Raw genomic sequence first — 17,168 nt, 5'->3', positions numbered from 1 at the left:
TTAACATATATGTTCTCTGTGATGTTTCAAGTTTTAACTGCAAATGTCACCTCCATAACGCTAAAATTGCTCCTGTCTTTCCTCAGAGGGTGTGAGTTTGCTGCCGTGCTGTCTTGAAGACTGTGTCCTGAGCTGTTTCTGGGGCTGTGGAGTCCAGGCTCTTCAGACGGCCCTTCAGAGTCACCAGCTTGAGCTACGGTTCCACACTGCAGAACTGTTTCAAGAGGCTCTGGGGTCGTGTTGCCGTCACCACCAAACATTCAAGTATCCTTTTTACTTAGAATTAGGTCATTTTCTGCAATATTAATGTACAAATGAAATGTGTTTATTCTGACCTTTCCTGAAAATGTATATAATGTATAGTCGGGGGGAAATAAGTATTGAACGTCATGTTTTTTTTTTTTTTTCTCCTGGGAATAATATTTCTAAAGGAACTGTTGACATTGTATAAAACCAGATTTTGGTAAAAAACAAAAAATGAACAATACAAACAAAAAGAAAAAAACCTGAAAAAAAGTTATGGGTAATAACAACGGAGTAGCACAACTTAAAGACGCCTCTAATATGGAGAATGAAGTCACATGCATTGCTCAGGTGTGAGTTTTTCCACAGACCTTAACCGAGTGTAAAAATCTTAATGGTTCCGTGGCTCTCATCTATTAAATCACATCTTTATTTTGTGTTTTATATTAATAATAATAATAATAATTCCTTACATTTATATAGCGCTTTTCTGGGCACTCAAAGCGCTTTACACAATGGGGGGGATCTCCTCATCCACCACCAGTGTGCAGCATCCACCTGGATGACGCGACGGCAGCCATTTTGCGCCAGACCGCACACCACACACCAGCTGATTGGTGGAGAGGAGACAGAGTGATGATATGCCAATCATGATATGGGGAGGGTTAGGAGGCCATGATGGACAGAGGCCAGTGGGCAGATTTGGCCAGGATGCCGGGGTTAAACCCCTACTCTTTTTCGAAGGACATCCTGGGATTTTTAACGACCACAGAGAGTCACTCACTGAGCAGTATAGAGTCCCCGTCACTATACTGGGGCATTAGGACCCACACAGACCGCAGGTTGGGCGCCCCCTGCTGGCCTCACTAACACCACTTCCGGCAGCAACCTAGCTTTCCCATGTGGTCTCCCATCCAGGTACTGACCGGGCGCAGCCCTGCTTAGCTTCAGTGGGCGACCATGTGAAAGTTGCAGAGAGCTAGCTGCCGGCTATTGGATTCAAGTCAGGTGATTGGCTGAGCCATTCTACAGCCTGATTTTCTTTCTCTGAAATCATTTGAGTTTCCTTGACTGTCCATTGTCTTGCTGTAATGTCCACCCTGGTTTCATCTTCAGCATGTTTATAATGTACATGTTGGACCGAAGCAATTAGTATTAATTTACAATGACAAACAGAGGTTTGCTGAAGAAATACTGAGATATTTCAGCTGCTGTCTCGGCTTTCACTGCCTTTCTACATCTTCCTTTCTTCATGTGTTCAATAATTCTTCCCTGCGTCATTTCTCTTTATTACACACAACATAATTTGTAATCTAATTAGTTTTATTTTCTTTGCAAATATAGATGTCATTAATTTTACCAACATCCGGTGAACATTTCAAGTAATCAGCACCTTTAGAAATATGTTTTCTGAGAAAACTGGTGACGTGCTCAATACTTATTTTCCCCAGTGTTTAGAATAAAAAAAGTGGTAATTTAAAATGTTACATTTTTGAATAATTAATTAAAAAAATTATTGCTGACAAATGAGTAAAACCTTGTGGTTATAAGAATAATAGCAGAGCATAAAAATCAACACTGTGGATATATGCTCACATGATAAAACATGTGACGAATACAACATTAAAACTAACTATAATGGAACACAATTGCAGGTTTTGTCCTTAACATCATGTTAGTGTACAGAAAGAAGAAAGGGAAGAATATTTCACCCAGATGCCACCAGCTCTTGAAGTAACAGATTTTGGGCTGCTTCCTCGGGATCGATACCCATTGGTGGCTGTGCTGACACTAGCCCATCCGGAAACCAGGGATAACTACAACATTGTAAACAGCACATAATCTTTATCAGATTTGCCCAATATGAACTAAAGAAATGTGTTCTATTAACCATTTACTTGTTATTCTAGGCATCTAGTGTGACTGTGATCCACGTTCCTGATGACAAATACAGGCTCTCCACCAGAATCTTGTTCCAGTATCTGCTCACAGCACACGGGACCTTGTACGATCTGAAGGTATAAATATATAAAACTCACACTCCTATCTTTTTTTTAATGCTCTTCTGGGAGCTGTGGCTTTTGTAGGCTTACTTTGATCACACTTAACCTTCCTCACCTTGTGTCCCTAAATCAAAATGGAAGTGTTTAATAATTATGTGCCTTTATTAAATGTCTAGAGCCAGACTGTGTGCACAAAAATATTCTCTTTTCTTTTCGCAGCCTCTATTCATGTCAGCAGACAACAGCAACTTATCTGGAAGCTCTGAACCTTCTCGCACTCAAGGGGCGGAGCTACAGCCAGAAAGCTCAGGTGAAAAGGGGGAGGAGTCTGATTCAGAAGGGGAGTGGCCTGATATTCAAGGGCGGGACTGTGTGGTGTGTCAGAATGCATCAATAAACAGAGTGCTTTTGCCATGCAGACACGCATGTGTATGTGACGGCTGTGTGTGCCGCTTCCAGCACTGTCCGATCTGCCGTGCGTTTGTCTTTGAATCATTTGCTCTGGCTAACCGACCTGCTCATAATGATGATGAAGATGAGGAGGATTTTACCGATTGAAATTGTGTGAAGATGCAGTATTAAAAGCCTTAGCTTGGAAGCATAAACATGAAGAAGAAACATTGTAGCATCTCTATATTGTAAAGAGATGCAGGCAGCTGACCTGAAAGTATGGACATCTCTAGCGTTATTTCAATTTTAGACTTCTTTGACCTGAGTGTGCTTGTGAAATGTGCTTAAGATAGAGATTTTAAGCTGTATAGTTTATTTATTTATTTTTAATATATATATGGTAAACTAACAAATATATTTCAGTGTGTAATCGTGCATTTTTTCTCAGCAAATGAGAACAACATGAGGTTTGTTTTATTATTTATTTCTTAAATGATGTGGAAAGAAGCAGGCCAGGCAAACACAGTTTATACAACTGATCACACAGAATGCTAAAGAGCCGAATGATTTTACAGATCCACATACTTGGCCAACAGGTAAAGCTTTGTATCAAACTGGGGGGGCTAAACAATGCTTTAACTGAATAACTGAAGTCGCTTGATGGTAGTGATGGAAACTGAACATCCGAATGCTTTCAAAATGTTCTCAAAAAAAACATTGCAGTAACTTTAGAAAAAAGTTTTATGTCCATGGACAGTATATAGATTACTGACCAAAAACCCCTCACATTTATAATCTGCACAAAATAATTGTGTATGGTTTTATACAGGCTTGTAGTCGAGTTTGGACTCCAGCTTCTTCGAGTCGGCCACCTTCCTCACAGCTTTCATGAAATCCTCCTGGGTCACATACTCATGGTCCGCACGGATGGCAAACATACCTGTTAGATTAAATAGATAGCAGTCAAACACCTTTATCAGACCCTTTACAAGCACTATATTATACTAGGGGTTGAACGTTTTAGATTATTGGAGGTCGACTTTTATGTTATCGTAGTCAAGTTGACTAGTCGCTGGTGACAATCACTAAAACACAAAATGCAAATGTTTTGCAACATACTTCAATTTGCAGAAAATATATATTTTAGAGCTGCACTATTAATCGAAAAAAAGATTGCGATCTCGATTCGACCCCCTAGACGATCTTAATCCTGCATTTCTACAATTCTGCCAATCATATTTTCAAGTTCAGGAAAGAAGAGTCTTTTTATTGTTTCGCACGCGTTGCTCAGCGACATGGACACCTCCAAATAATTTTAAAAGAGTCACATACTGTATTTTTAAGGTATAATTCACCTAAAAAATGTCATTTTTGTCTTCATATAATGATTTATATGCGGCCGGAAAATCACACATGACGTGAGCTGCTAACTGTGCGGGCGCGCGCCCTACTTATTGATAGACGCGGGCGCGTCTACTTTAGTCAACAGAATCTGCATATGCTGTGAGTAACAGGTTATAAATAATATTCAGTTGGTAGCACAGAGTTATCGTTTGAGAGTCGCACGCGAAGTATGAACAGCACTTAGCAGTAAAAATGAAACTGAAAGCGTGCATATCATTTAAATAATTCTTTCATAGCGAACACACAGTTGTGCATGAAAATAAATGTTTACAGTGTCAGTATAAATAATCCAGCCCATATAATGTTGATTTTACCAGTGAATTAAATGGTCTAATAATGTTGTCCCTGACAGATTGCAAGCATAGGCTATATCTCAAACATAATTCAACAACAGAATTATTATAAGTAGAATATAATTATGTATAGAAACCATAAGACCAACACATAATATTAATATTGTTGTTTTACCATATGTTTGAGAAAAACAATCTCATATTAAGCTTTATTTTATATCTACAGAGTCGTGAGAATCGTGATCTTTAAGCATAAAAAAAGTAAAAACTTGCGATTCTCATTTAAGCCAAAATCGTGCAGCTCTAAAATATATACCCATGCTGCTTGACAGCTCATAACACGTTGCATAAGCAATGCAACATTACCAAGCACTAGAGCCAGACAGAATCTGTGGACATTGTTTGCTATTTTTGCAGAGAATTTAGTTAAAAATCTGCGGATTTATGCAGAATGATTTTAGGAGTAATCACAACTAAAAACTTAAATGTAAAAATAAATAAAATATATTTTATTTACTTTTATTTGTTGTTTACAATGCAAATCTAATTAGATTCACTTATTTGGTAAACAAAGCAAGTCTCATAAATATATCTACTAAAAGACAGAAGGGATTAACTTTACAATCTGTATTGCAAACAAATCAAATCAACATTTTAATATTACTATATTATTATTTTACATTAATTACTAAAATTAATTAATTTTAAATTTACACACATTTACTCAGATCGGCTGATTCCTTGTGGGCCTACCAATCAATAATTTTAGTGCAAAACAAATGCACTGTCAACTATTTTACTTAGTTAGTAATGCAACATTAACACCCAGTCTAGTTTTGCTGCTAAATAAATGCAGCCAACAAATTGATCACTGCAAATACTACTAAGAATGTGACAATAACAGACATTTTAGTTTAGAAGTAATGCATACGTCATCGTCACACAGATTCATGTGAAGTTATTTCATCAATAACAGCTTTATAACACATCATGTTAGAGCTTTGAGTTTGATAAAAGCGCAATATAAATAAAAAGTATTATTATTAATGCTCAGAAACATTTTACCACTAGAATGATGCTCAAAATCCTGCTCAAGTCAGGCATTTTTCACAGTTACTGGCTCATCTTGGTTAACAGACATATCTTCGATCCACATCTTCACCGCATTCATTAGGTATGATATTACACTTGCTATTAAGTTTGTCACCTCTCAGGCGGTTGCGCATTTCACGGTTTAAAATACGTCACGTCTCTATATGTCTCTTATTACCTTTTATTTCATAGAATTAAATATGCATATCTGTAAATATGTACACGGTAAATACATATTTTACAATGTGGAAGTAAGCTCTTTTCTGTCAACGTGTTAGACTTCTGCTATGGGTAAATGACTAGAATAACAAATAATACAGTAAACGGTCAAACTTACTTGTGCTTCAAAGCAGTGCGTTTACGACGAAACATTAAAATAATACAAGTTTGCATCAAGACAAGCAGTTTTGTACAGCTAAAAATCAATAGAACTGAATGAGACCAGATGCTCTTACATGGAAAATAAGGTGGATAGTAAAAAAAAGTCACAGTACAACAAATTAAGTAACCAATGGTTTGTTCTGTATTGTGGCTTATAGCAATGTGCGATATTTGTCATCTATGGATGTATCAAAGTTGTGGCATAAGTAATTTATGAACTGACTAGCGAGAGTACATTACATTCAAAGCCAATACAAATTTGCAAAAAGACATGCATTTCAATCGGTTAACACCAGTGGTGCAAGATAGCCAATTACAAATACTCAAAAGTTATTCTCAGGAACTGTATTTTACTAAGTAGTTTTAAAGGGTCACGAAACACCAAAACACATTTTTTGAGCTGTTGACAGTCGTATATGTGTGTCCTAATAGTGTTTTTAGCAGTGTGGGACACATATTTCACTAAATAGTGAAAATTGGTTGTTTTTGCGTTATTTTGAGCAAATTCGTACTTTTGGTTTAAAAAGAATTTTTGAAGCTGCGTCGCAGCCATGAGATCTTAGCGTGTATTCCAGCATGTAGATTGGACTTCTGTGCCTGGTAGTACTTTATTACGTCTCTGAGTGTGCTGCATTCATTCATGAGTAAGACTTGGCTCAAAACAACCAGCACGCTCTATTGTGTATGTGTTGCAACTTCATTAATATGCATGCTAGCTTTGAACACTGTACCTAAAACAGTGTTCAGACGGCAGAGAGACGACACCTTGTGTTGCCAAAAGATGAATTGTTTTAAAATATGGGTCATCAGTGTTGCTTTTATAATGTGCTGCAATGAAGGGTTTGTTTTAATTTTCCCGCTATGAGAGCACAATTGGACTCTTGTGTGGATTACAGTGCAAGCGATACGCAGCAGAAATACGTTTGTACGGAACATTTTTCACTCAAGAGCTTTTCGCATCGGGAAATGGTGAAATCCGGATTTGCTGCTCATATCCTTTAAAAAAAAATGCGACTCCAGTATGTGTTGATTGTTCTGTCTCTACAGATGTGGTAAGTGTGCGCACTCATCCCTTTCTTTGTTTATTCAGATGGCAAAGTTATAATTCGTATGGTCAGCATTACTCTTTCAGTGTTTAAAGACAGACCTTAGTCAAAATGATTTCTAAGTAACTCAGTTTACGTTAATATCACTACAATATTATGGACTGAAAGATCTGATATAAATGCTGCTCTCCGAGTGTAAACATGTGAACACTGCAAGCAAACTATTACTGACTGTCCTGTTTAATTTTCGCCGCATTTTGTGACAGGATAGTCTACACACACACGGCTTTCTAACCTACGGAATGCATCTGTGTTACCGAGAAATGCAGTTTTTTCTCTTATACAACGTGCTGTATCAAACATTTCACTGTCATTAAACAGTCACTGTCTTTCTCCTCTGGGTGTCTGTGTTTGTTTTTCCTATGTAAAAATCAGCACGTGCCCAAATGGGAAATCCCATTTTTATTCAAATCCTTCCCCTTTTCCCTCCACCGACACTCCCACCCAAACAGAGCTAGACACATCCCCTTTCCTGACTTTTTTTAAACTAGAGGTGTGTAAACACCCTGCTGAAATGGGAGGTTTCAAGGCCCTTTAAAAACGTGTACTTTTACTTTTCCTTGAGTACATTTTTAGTGCTGTATCGGTACTTTTACTCCACTACTTTCCTTCAACCTGCAGTTTAATTTTTCTGTCAATGAAGATTAGAAAAATCAGTCCTGTGATTCCTGTCCAATCAAATCACAAATAGAAGGTAAATCACATCATAATAAACTACCTCAAGACATGGGAGATTTATAATTGCAGCAAACTGTTTGGAAGCATTAAAAGTGTCCGAAAAGATGTCCAAAATCTTTACACGCATTGACCCAGAGACTGTTTAGATGCACGTCACTGATGAGAAGATGACGGATGATTACAGTTTGATGACCGAAATGGCCTTAAGTAGCTCAGAGACACAAGACGTCCACATGTTGCATTTTGTTTGGAAATGAAAATCAGAACTTATCATCAGGCCAACGTTAATGTCCAACCTAAAATCAACAAAATATCAACGTCTAATGATGTAGCAGCTTGTTGTTGTGTGGACGTTACCACTATGATATCAATCAGATGTTGGATTTTGGTTGCCATACCTGATGAATAAACGTCTGACGTCAACATAATGTTTGATTAAGATGTTAATTCGACGTTGGATTATGGTCACATTCTAACACCCTAAAATTGACCAAATATCAATGACATCAAAATAACATTGTCCTTAGACACTAGTTAGACATTAAATTTTGGTCAACTGACATCACAGCCTAATTCTAACCTAATATTAATAATTAACGTTGTGTGTCTGCTGGACAATAACTCGATGCACTACAGAATGTTACGTTTACACACACACACACACATGTACAAATTACATGAAAACGTAATACTAATGTCATACAGCGTAATACTCTCTACTCGAGTACTTTTAAAAGGTCTACTTTTTACTCATACTTTTGAGTAATATTTACAACAGATACTTTTACTTACTTGCACTACATTATTAGGCAAGTAATGGTACTTTTACTTAAGTATGATTTTTCAGTACTCTTTCCACCACTGGTTAACACGAATAAGGAATGTACAATGCATTCGCCTGTTATATAAAATGAGCAGAAAATTAGCGTTTCGAAGAAAGCAGGAGTTAAACATTTTTACAGAGATTCGTTTGTCATTTCAAGGCAAGTGTGTTAAGACAAACACAAAGTGTGATGTTTCTCACCAGCTTCAGTGCACACATTCCTCAAATCTGCTCCATTAAAGCCATCTGAAAGCTTGACAATGGCTTCATAATCTGAAAAAGAAATTGTGATGAGAGAGGAAAAGCCATTCCTAGAAAAAAAAAAATGTTAGCAAGTCTGGGATGCGCACCTATATCTCCATGCTTGGTTATTGGACCAGAATGGATCTTCAGGATGTCCAGTCGAGCCTGTTCATTGGGCAACTCGATGTCTGTTGTACATATAAAAAAAAATATTCAAGTTTCCAACCACAGTGACAGAATGTGTGAAGGATAGTAAAAATGCAAACATACGAATTTTTCGGTCCAGACGTCCAGGACGCAGCAGGGCAGGATCTAAAGTGTCTGGCCGGTTGGTGGCCATGATCATCTTGACTCTATGAAGAGTGTCGAATCCATCCATCTGATTCAGCAGCTAATAGAGAATTTTTTTTTAATATTATGATTATCATTATAGTAAAGTTCAACAGAAATCAATGTGCAATAACAGGCAAGCATTTACAATTTTATTTAGGCTGCATAAGTGGACATTTACATTTTTAATAACAGTTTTCAGCCGTTGCAAGTTGAAAAATGCAATGGTCATCAGTGTCACTTTTGAGCTAACCGACAAATCACAGATCACCGTTTTTTTGAACAGTGGTCACATTACTACAGTGCAAAAACACTCCAGTGGACATGCAGCCTTATTTTATTCCAGAAGAAGAGAGAGCTCCAAACCATACCTCCATCAGTGTCCTCTGGATCTCTCTATCAGCTGAGGTTCCTTCAGAAAACCGACGTCCACCTTCAAAAACAAATAATGTGTTGTGTTAAATCAGTTTAAAACAGCCATTACTTTTTATAAGAGAGACTGGAACAGTGTGATGAGAAGCATTACCAATAGCATCAATCTCGTCCATGAAGATGATGCAGGGCTGATGGTCTCTAGCGTAGTTGAACATCTCTCTGATGAGTCTGGCACTCTCACCAATGTACTTGTCAACAATGGAGCTGGACACAACCTGGCAAACAACATGTTTTATTAAACACTATGACCTTTTAAGATTTGCCATGTCTAGCGGAGCCACATTAAATGGTATGACCTCACAAGTTCATTTACAGCACCTAAATCAGCATACCTTCAGGAAATTGCAGTCCAACTGACTGGCCACAGCTCTGGCAAGAAGAGTCTTTCCAGTGCCTTAAAAAACAATTAAATACCATTACATGCAACTCTCACTTAAAGTGATGGAAATGTCTAGTAAAGTGTGACTCAGTGGCGCCCCCAGAAATTTTTTTAGGGGTGGCCAGAAAAGGCCACACCAAATTTTGGGGTGGCACACAAAAAAAAAATAATGAATTCAGTGTGATGTTATATTTTTGCTTCAGGTAAATTAAATAATGTGGTTTTAATTCATTTAATTAATTACTCTTGAAATATTGCTATTTATTCCTTTATTAATAATTAAGCAAGCACATGTGCAAACCAAATAAAAATCAATATTTAATTTAAAAACACTTCATATATAAATAACTTTTCACATACATTTATTGTACAGCATACAGTACATGCCATGTCTAAAATTAATGAAGATTAAGGAGTTAATTAATAAAACAAACAAACTGAACAATAGGCATTACTATATAATAATATCCTTTATCCATATTCCTTTTTGAGCCACTTTATTAATGCAGCTTCTTCTATTGATGAACCTTAAGGTAAATATTAAATTGCCATTGCTGTCTATTGAAGGTGCGTGCTTGCTGTCAACAGAGGCCAGTGGTGGTTCTAGTTTAAATGACACCTTGGGAGAACCAACCCATACACACCCCACCACCCTTAAATAGTTAAATTTATTTTTCAATAAATATAACAATTTATTTATATTTATTCTAAATAAATACAATTAATATTAATATACAATTATTCTAAATAAACAACAGAAATCAATGCTAAATGTTACTAGAAAACAATGTAAAAACTGGAGTGATATGCTAAGATCATTTTAAATAAATCTTTTGCATGAATATTAGTTCATTATATCAACAACAAAATCCTATTGGGGTGGCCAGAATTTACCCAGGGGTGGCCGTAGTGTGACTGACCTGGAGGTCCGTAGAGCAGGCAGCCTTTGGGAGGAATAATGCCCACCCTTTGGAACAGCTCAGGATTGGTCAGAGGAAGCTCAATCACCTGCAAAAATGATCAACAAATTAATAGCTGCATTCACACTGTAATGCATGCATGATATTTAAACATTTTCCTCACAAATGTGATCAATCAGAACATTAGGATGTATGATTTATAGATGATCTTAATAACACAAGGTTATAAATAAAATAATAAGCTAATAAATAGGGCCAGACAGAATCTGCATCTAGCACAGCCTTTTTTTTTTAAATCTGTGGATTTATGCAGACCAATTAGTGTAAGAGCTGAAAACCCAACACATAAAAAAAAAATAGCAATCAAAAACCCCTTGTTTGGTAAACAAAGCTACAGCAGTTTCCTCATATAATATACCCAATAAAGGGCAGAAAATATCACTTTACAAATTGTATTGTACATAATATCAAAACATTTGCATGTTGTACAACAATATTACTCAAATTAATTTAAAAAATGTATATTAAAAAAAAGTATTCAGATGTCATGCATATGAACATTACATTTTTGGTGAAAACTAAATAAGAATACCCTTGCATAGTACACAGTAGGTGACTATATACAGGGATGATATATAGAGCCCTATACGGTATATAGGACATTGTAAAATTCATCCATTTATGAGTCAATAAATTCAGCATTTATAACCATGAAATAATTTCCCAAGCTAAAATACGTCCTTCCACCCCAAACTTTTAAACAACCATGTATTAGGTTATTGTGTTTCTGACCTCTCTCAGCTCACGAATCTGCTCAGACAGTCCACCAATCTCAGAGTATGAAACGCTACCAGGGTCTTCATGGGACATGTTGTACACTAGAGGATCCACCTCACGAGGCAAATACCTTTAAAAAGAAGTGTTTAGAAATAAGGTTATTGTGTAAAATAAATAAATAAATAAAAATAAAAAGATCTGAACATTAAATGATGATCGTTTATGCCCAAAGAGCAGAGAGACTCTTACCTCATGATAGTGAGAGTTGTCATGTCCAGAGCCACTCTAGTGCCAGGCTTCAGCTTGGATTTATCCAGCTAAAAACAAGAAAATATGAGCACATAATGAGACATAGGTTTTTAAAAATCACACACATTATACTTATTATTATTGTCATCATTATCATTATTATTACCATCTTTATACAGCTTACTGTACCCAATTACAAAACAAATCCACTTTAAACTAATGTTTTTTTATCAAACATGAGCATAACTTTTAGGCTGTTAATGATCCTTTCAGTCCTTACTGGACTGAAAACAACTCATGTCTCCCTGATTGTCCACTATTAAAACTAAATACATATTAATGTAAGATGTAGACTGATAACATTTATATTTATTTAATGTAACTCTAATTAATCTGCTTTGCAGTTATACAAGATCTCATTCATCTAGATTAACAGTTTTTACATTCTCAAAGATTTTCCATCATACTTTTGACATTTAAAAATCAAAAGACTGCACCAAGCTGCATGGTATTTTTAGTTTAGACCTCCAACTTAAAAAAGCAAATCTCCTCAATTATGAGCTATATAAAACATACTTAAATATCAAACTGAAAAAAAAAATCTAGGTTTTATTTAGCTCTACAAGTATCTCTCTACAAGATACTGTTGTGTTTACAAGTTTTATTTTGATACTTTCACATTTTAATTTTAAGAGCATTTGTCTTTTTTTTCAATATTAAGTTCAATATCAAACACAGGCTTCTTTTATTGAAAATACAAACATGACATTGATTTTATACAACAGTTCAGAACATAGTAAGTTATTGTAGTGTTATATTTTAGACACAAAATTGTATTTGTAAGTTTAGCCAATGAAAATATTAAGCAACAGCTATGCATGCATGCATGTATGTATGTATGTATGCATGTATGTATGTATGTATGTATGTATGTATGTATGTATGTATGTATATATATATATATATATATATATATATATTTTTTTTTTTTTTTTTTTTTTTTTTAATGTATTTATTAATAAAGACATTCATGGTAAACAAACTGGTTTTGACATTTATCCACTTTGGTACTTTAAAAAAAATAAATAAATAAATTTAAAAAATAGTCTAAATTTGCATAGAAACCTTTCTAAAAGTGAATTCACACCAGAATACTTTTAGAATAAAATTTTTAATTATTTGTTAAATTATTATGGCTCAAATTATGATTTAAAGTGGTTCATTAAGGTCAGTATTTTACTTAAATATTTTTACTTAAGGTAAATAAGTTAATATAGATCAGTACTTTTGCATGAGAAGTGGCGTGCGCACATTTCCGCCCCTGTTTTGTGCGTCATCATATTTATAAATGAGAGCCCAGATCAGTCTTGACGAAACAGCAATATAATACAAAGGTTTTACACATACAGCTAAACATGTCTCTTTGTTGACTGGACCTAAACGTTAAGTGTAATAAATTCTCTGTTGAGATTACTTTATTTCTTTCTTTCTAAAATTACCTTTACTCACTCACACACACACGCGCACACACGCGCACACACACACACACACACACACACACACACACACACACACACACACACACACACACACACACACACACACACACACACGTTTAGAATTGTTATTACTTTTTTTAATATTGAAAATCCTAATCTGCATATGGATTTTTCGCTGGAAAAACAATGGATCTATCCGACCATCAATACAATAAACTAATATTGTAAAAGATTAAAAAACTTGTAATAGCTTAACAGTTTATTTTTGTGGGACATGATTTAAAATGTATTTTTTTCTGGAATTTCACTGGAATTTTCAGCATTATTAGTGAAAACTTAATATGAGTGTAACAAAAAAGTAATTTTCAAAACTTTTAACTGAAACTGTATGTGTGCGCATATGCATGTATATGCTCACCTGTCTGCGACATCCAACCACATATCGTGGTCCATTAGTTGCTTTAACAATAACTGCAAAAGAAGAATACATTAAACAATGAACAGATAGACACAAACTATAATTATCTACAGCTCAATAAAGAGAATCTAGCCTTACATTTCTCCTCAGTCAGCTGTTTCAGCACTTCACCGACAATCTACAAAGACAATGCAACAATTTAAATAACGTTATAAAGCACTGATATGGTCAAATCCCTAATGTGGAAAAAAGAAAAACAATGATTTACAGAGCAGATCTTACCTGCCCCACACTCTGTAAAGCCTTCAGGTCATTCTCAGACTTCTCATATTGTTTAGTGAGCTCCTTCAGCTGCTCTCTCACTGCAACACAGAGCGTTTATTTACATGTGCAAACATTATGTTCAACTTCCATCAGCTTCATGTGTCAGAGATGCTAAATGTTATCGTGAGATAGCATGATACTGGAAAACAGCTGTATTGAAGGCTCTTTTTTAAAATATATGATGTTTTCAGATCGGGAGATACGTATAATCATGTTGTGTGTCTCTAATTATGAATTTAAAGGGGATCTACGAATTATTTCAGCTGTTACCATTAGCGGCTAATTGATTTCAGCACTGCATGACAAAGCGACTTACAGTACAGGCTGCTGAGATAACGCAAACAACAGCCTATGAAGATGTCAAACTGCTCAATGACAGTCTGACGTGAACAGAAAAACATCGAACTTACACTCTTTGAGGCGCCCGTCAATCTCTTTATGCTCCAGTAATTTCTTTCTGTAGTCTTGTAAACCTTTCTCCCTGTTTTCCGCCATGTTCACTGCCGCTTCGCTCTCGCGCTTCTTCGTGATGTTTAATAGTAGCGCGTCACAAACCAAACCGAGGCGCGTCAGCGCTCCCTGCTGGACGAACAGCGCGATACAGTGTTAAGTTCAGGCGGCAAAAAGCTGATTTGTTTTTCAATGATTTATTTAAAAAGCACATTAAAGCTGAGATACAACCCGAAAAACGACAATACAACACTTACTATGACAATCATCAGCACTTTAAATAGTTTATTTTACAGACATAATTTGCTGTTGTTCTATTGGAGTTTTTATTCCAAAATGGCCGCCGCGTCATCTAGTGGCTGTTTACCGAGTTGTACTAGAATGTCACCTCTTGGTGATTCTATGCTCTGTGGTTATACAAAGTTTTGCCAATTTAGCAAGTGTGTAGCTAGATTTTGCAACTCTTCATACTACCCTAGCAACTTTTTTTTTCTTCGAAAAGCAACTAGCAACAAATGTAGCAATTTTTAACATTCATTTGTCTACTTTTAGCATTTTTTTAAACAGTGACTCAAAGGAGCAGTGGCTGCAGGCTTCACTCAGTAGAGTAAATTGCTAGCTCAGATTGTTTTTCATAACTGTTAATTTAAAGATATTTGTTAACATGTATAAATGTTGGTAATTTAGGTGGCAAAATGCAATAGTACTATAATTGTTGTCACTTTCACAAATGTGTTAATTTCATAAGTTAAAAAGAGTAAGTACACAAGCTGTGATTGTTTAAAAGAATGTAACTGTTCGCTATCAGTGTTATACAAAAAATAATAATTGTATTACTTTTGGTGACACAGTGGCGCAGTAGGTAGTGCTGTCGCCTCACAGCAAGAAGGTCACTGGTTCGAGCGTCGGCTGGGTCAGTTGGCGTTTCTGTGTGGAGTTTGCATGTTCTCCCTGTGTTCACGTGGGTGTCCTCCAGGTGCTCTGGTTTCACCTGCAGTCCAAAGACATGTTGTACAGGTGAATTGAGTACAGGCTAAATTTTCCATAGTGTATGAGTGTGTATGGTTGTTTCCCAGTGATGGGTTGTGGCTGAAAGGGCATACGCTGCATAAAAACATGCTGGATAAGCTGGCAGTTCATTCCACTGAGGTAACCCCAGATTAATAAAGGGACTAAGCCGAAAAGACAATTTACAAATAGTCCATATTGTTGTTCCAAATGTAGTTTACTATATTTTTCATACACATCTAAATGGACGAATTTCAAATAATGTTTTTTCTGAGATGGCCAGTCAATTTGAGAAAACATTAATTATTTTGTATACTATATAAAGTTGTTTGTTTTGAGTTGTGATTACGCAATGACATTATCATGCAAAGTGATATGTAAATAAGAATCTATTTATTGTGCATCTGGATGTAATGTTTTAATATAATATAATACACGGCACCTCAGAGAGAGTAGACATGACAGGTTTAAGCTTGTCAGATACTTCATGATGACATCACTGATTTGCAAATTAGTGTATGACGTTACCCGGCAACATTTAGCTACTTTTCAGGCAGGCTTTAACTACTTTTAATTGTAAATAGTTAGCAACACTGCTTATACACAACTTTTACAACAAACACCATGTTTTGTCCCCTGTCCAGTCTCCACTCTTGATTGTTGCAGTTGCCTTTTTTTTATTTTTTGACACACTTTTAATTGAAAGAACAGTTTCAAGCCACACAGTTTACTTCAATAAAAAAAAAATTGGTTGATGTTTGGAAAATTGGGAACCACTGAAATTAATTGACAAAAAATTCTAAGCCTTTACAGAACTTTTTTTTAAAAAGATTAGTTCACCCAAAAAGAAAAAAAACATGTTATTATTTAGCCACTTTATGTTCATCTTCAGAACACAAAATTTCCCCTCATTGACACTGAAACATTCAGACCAAAACATTCTGCGTGACTTCAGTGGTTCAACAGTAATCATACAAAGCTCAATAAACACTTTCATGTTCAAAAAACTGTAGAAATTACTTCATTCATTTGTTCATGTATTTTCTCCCACATCAGGACAGGGTGCACATTTACCATCAGTACACATTGCCATTAGAGACAACAGCGCAATATGCAAGCATGATACCCATGGTAAATGCCCACCAGGACACATTCGAAATCACTAAACTTAAATAAACTTTTTTTGTTTTTTTTTAATGGGAAAAACGCTAATCAGTGTAATAATCAACTTTTAATTCATTTTTATGATTGCCATAAAAAAAATAAAAAAAAACTGACTGTCACAAAAAACTCAGAAAGTCAAGGAATTCAAGGCCGTAATGTGATTCATTATGAAAGTCATAATGGTTAAAAAAAAATTGCCATTATGGTTGTTTTTCAGGGAGCCTGATGGAAAATAAAAAATATTTCTCAGCTTTTAATTACATTTGAAAAAAGGTGGCATGTACAAAACAATTCTCAATAAACAACAGAAAAGCCTTTGGCTATTACAGCAATCAAACGCTTCCAATAATTACCCATCAGCTTTTGGTATGTCTCCATTGCTATGTTTTCCTATTCATCTTTAGCGATGAGCTCCAACTTTATTAGGCTGAAGGGTCTTCTTTACCCTGATTTTTAGCTCCATCCACTGTTCTCAATTGGATTTAAGTCAGGACTCTGGCTGGGTCACTTTAAAAGGTTAATATCTTTGTCTGCTAGCCATTTTTCATACGTTTGCTGT

At 35.6% G+C, this 17,168-nt stretch overlaps 2 protein-coding genes across 6 annotated transcripts in view; one reads left to right on the top strand and one right to left on the bottom strand.

Annotated features, from left to right (window-relative positions):
• Positions 1 to 3,053, top strand: part of cgrrf1 (cell growth regulator with ring finger domain 1) — a 50,573-nt gene extending 47,520 nt beyond the window's left edge. The window contains exons 3-6 of one of the 3 annotated variants that reach the window (XM_087297846.2): positions 87 to 264; positions 1,930 to 2,070; positions 2,154 to 2,261; positions 2,466 to 3,053. In XM_087297846.2, the coding sequence (XP_087153972.1) occupies positions 1,960 to 2,070; positions 2,154 to 2,261; positions 2,466 to 2,804 (558 nt within the window). In that variant the 5' untranslated portion in view covers positions 87 to 264; positions 1,930 to 1,959 and the 3' untranslated portion in view covers positions 2,805 to 3,053. Of the gene's footprint in view, positions 1 to 86; positions 265 to 1,922; positions 2,071 to 2,153; positions 2,262 to 2,465 lie in introns of all 3 variants that reach the window. The other 2 variants (XM_087297845.2, NM_001045257.1) reach the window with 2 other exon arrangements.
• Positions 3,054 to 3,109: 56 nt separating this feature from the next.
• On the bottom strand, positions 3,110 to 14,515 carry psmc6 (proteasome 26S subunit, ATPase 6). Of its 3 annotated transcripts, none has more exon segments than NM_001003832.1 (14): positions 3,110 to 3,576; positions 8,615 to 8,686; positions 8,764 to 8,844; positions 8,927 to 9,047; positions 9,358 to 9,419; positions 9,513 to 9,636; positions 9,754 to 9,815; positions 10,721 to 10,808; positions 11,513 to 11,627; positions 11,747 to 11,814; positions 13,664 to 13,716; positions 13,802 to 13,841; positions 13,946 to 14,025; positions 14,398 to 14,505. In NM_001003832.1, coding segments are annotated over 14 exon segments (1,170 nt in total). In that variant the 5' UTR covers positions 14,483 to 14,505; the 3' UTR covers positions 3,110 to 3,457.
• Between the last annotated feature and the right edge of the window lie 2,653 nt (positions 14,516 to 17,168).

The sequence above is a fragment of the Danio rerio genome, chromosome 20, assembly GCF_052040795.2.
Source record: "Danio rerio strain M-AB ecotype USA chromosome 20, GRCz13ab, whole genome shotgun sequence".
Lineage (NCBI taxonomy): Eukaryota > Metazoa > Chordata > Actinopteri > Cypriniformes > Danionidae > Danio > Danio rerio.
The sequence above is the reverse complement of the archived record's forward strand: the minus strand, read 5'-3'. Positions and strand labels throughout refer to the sequence as shown.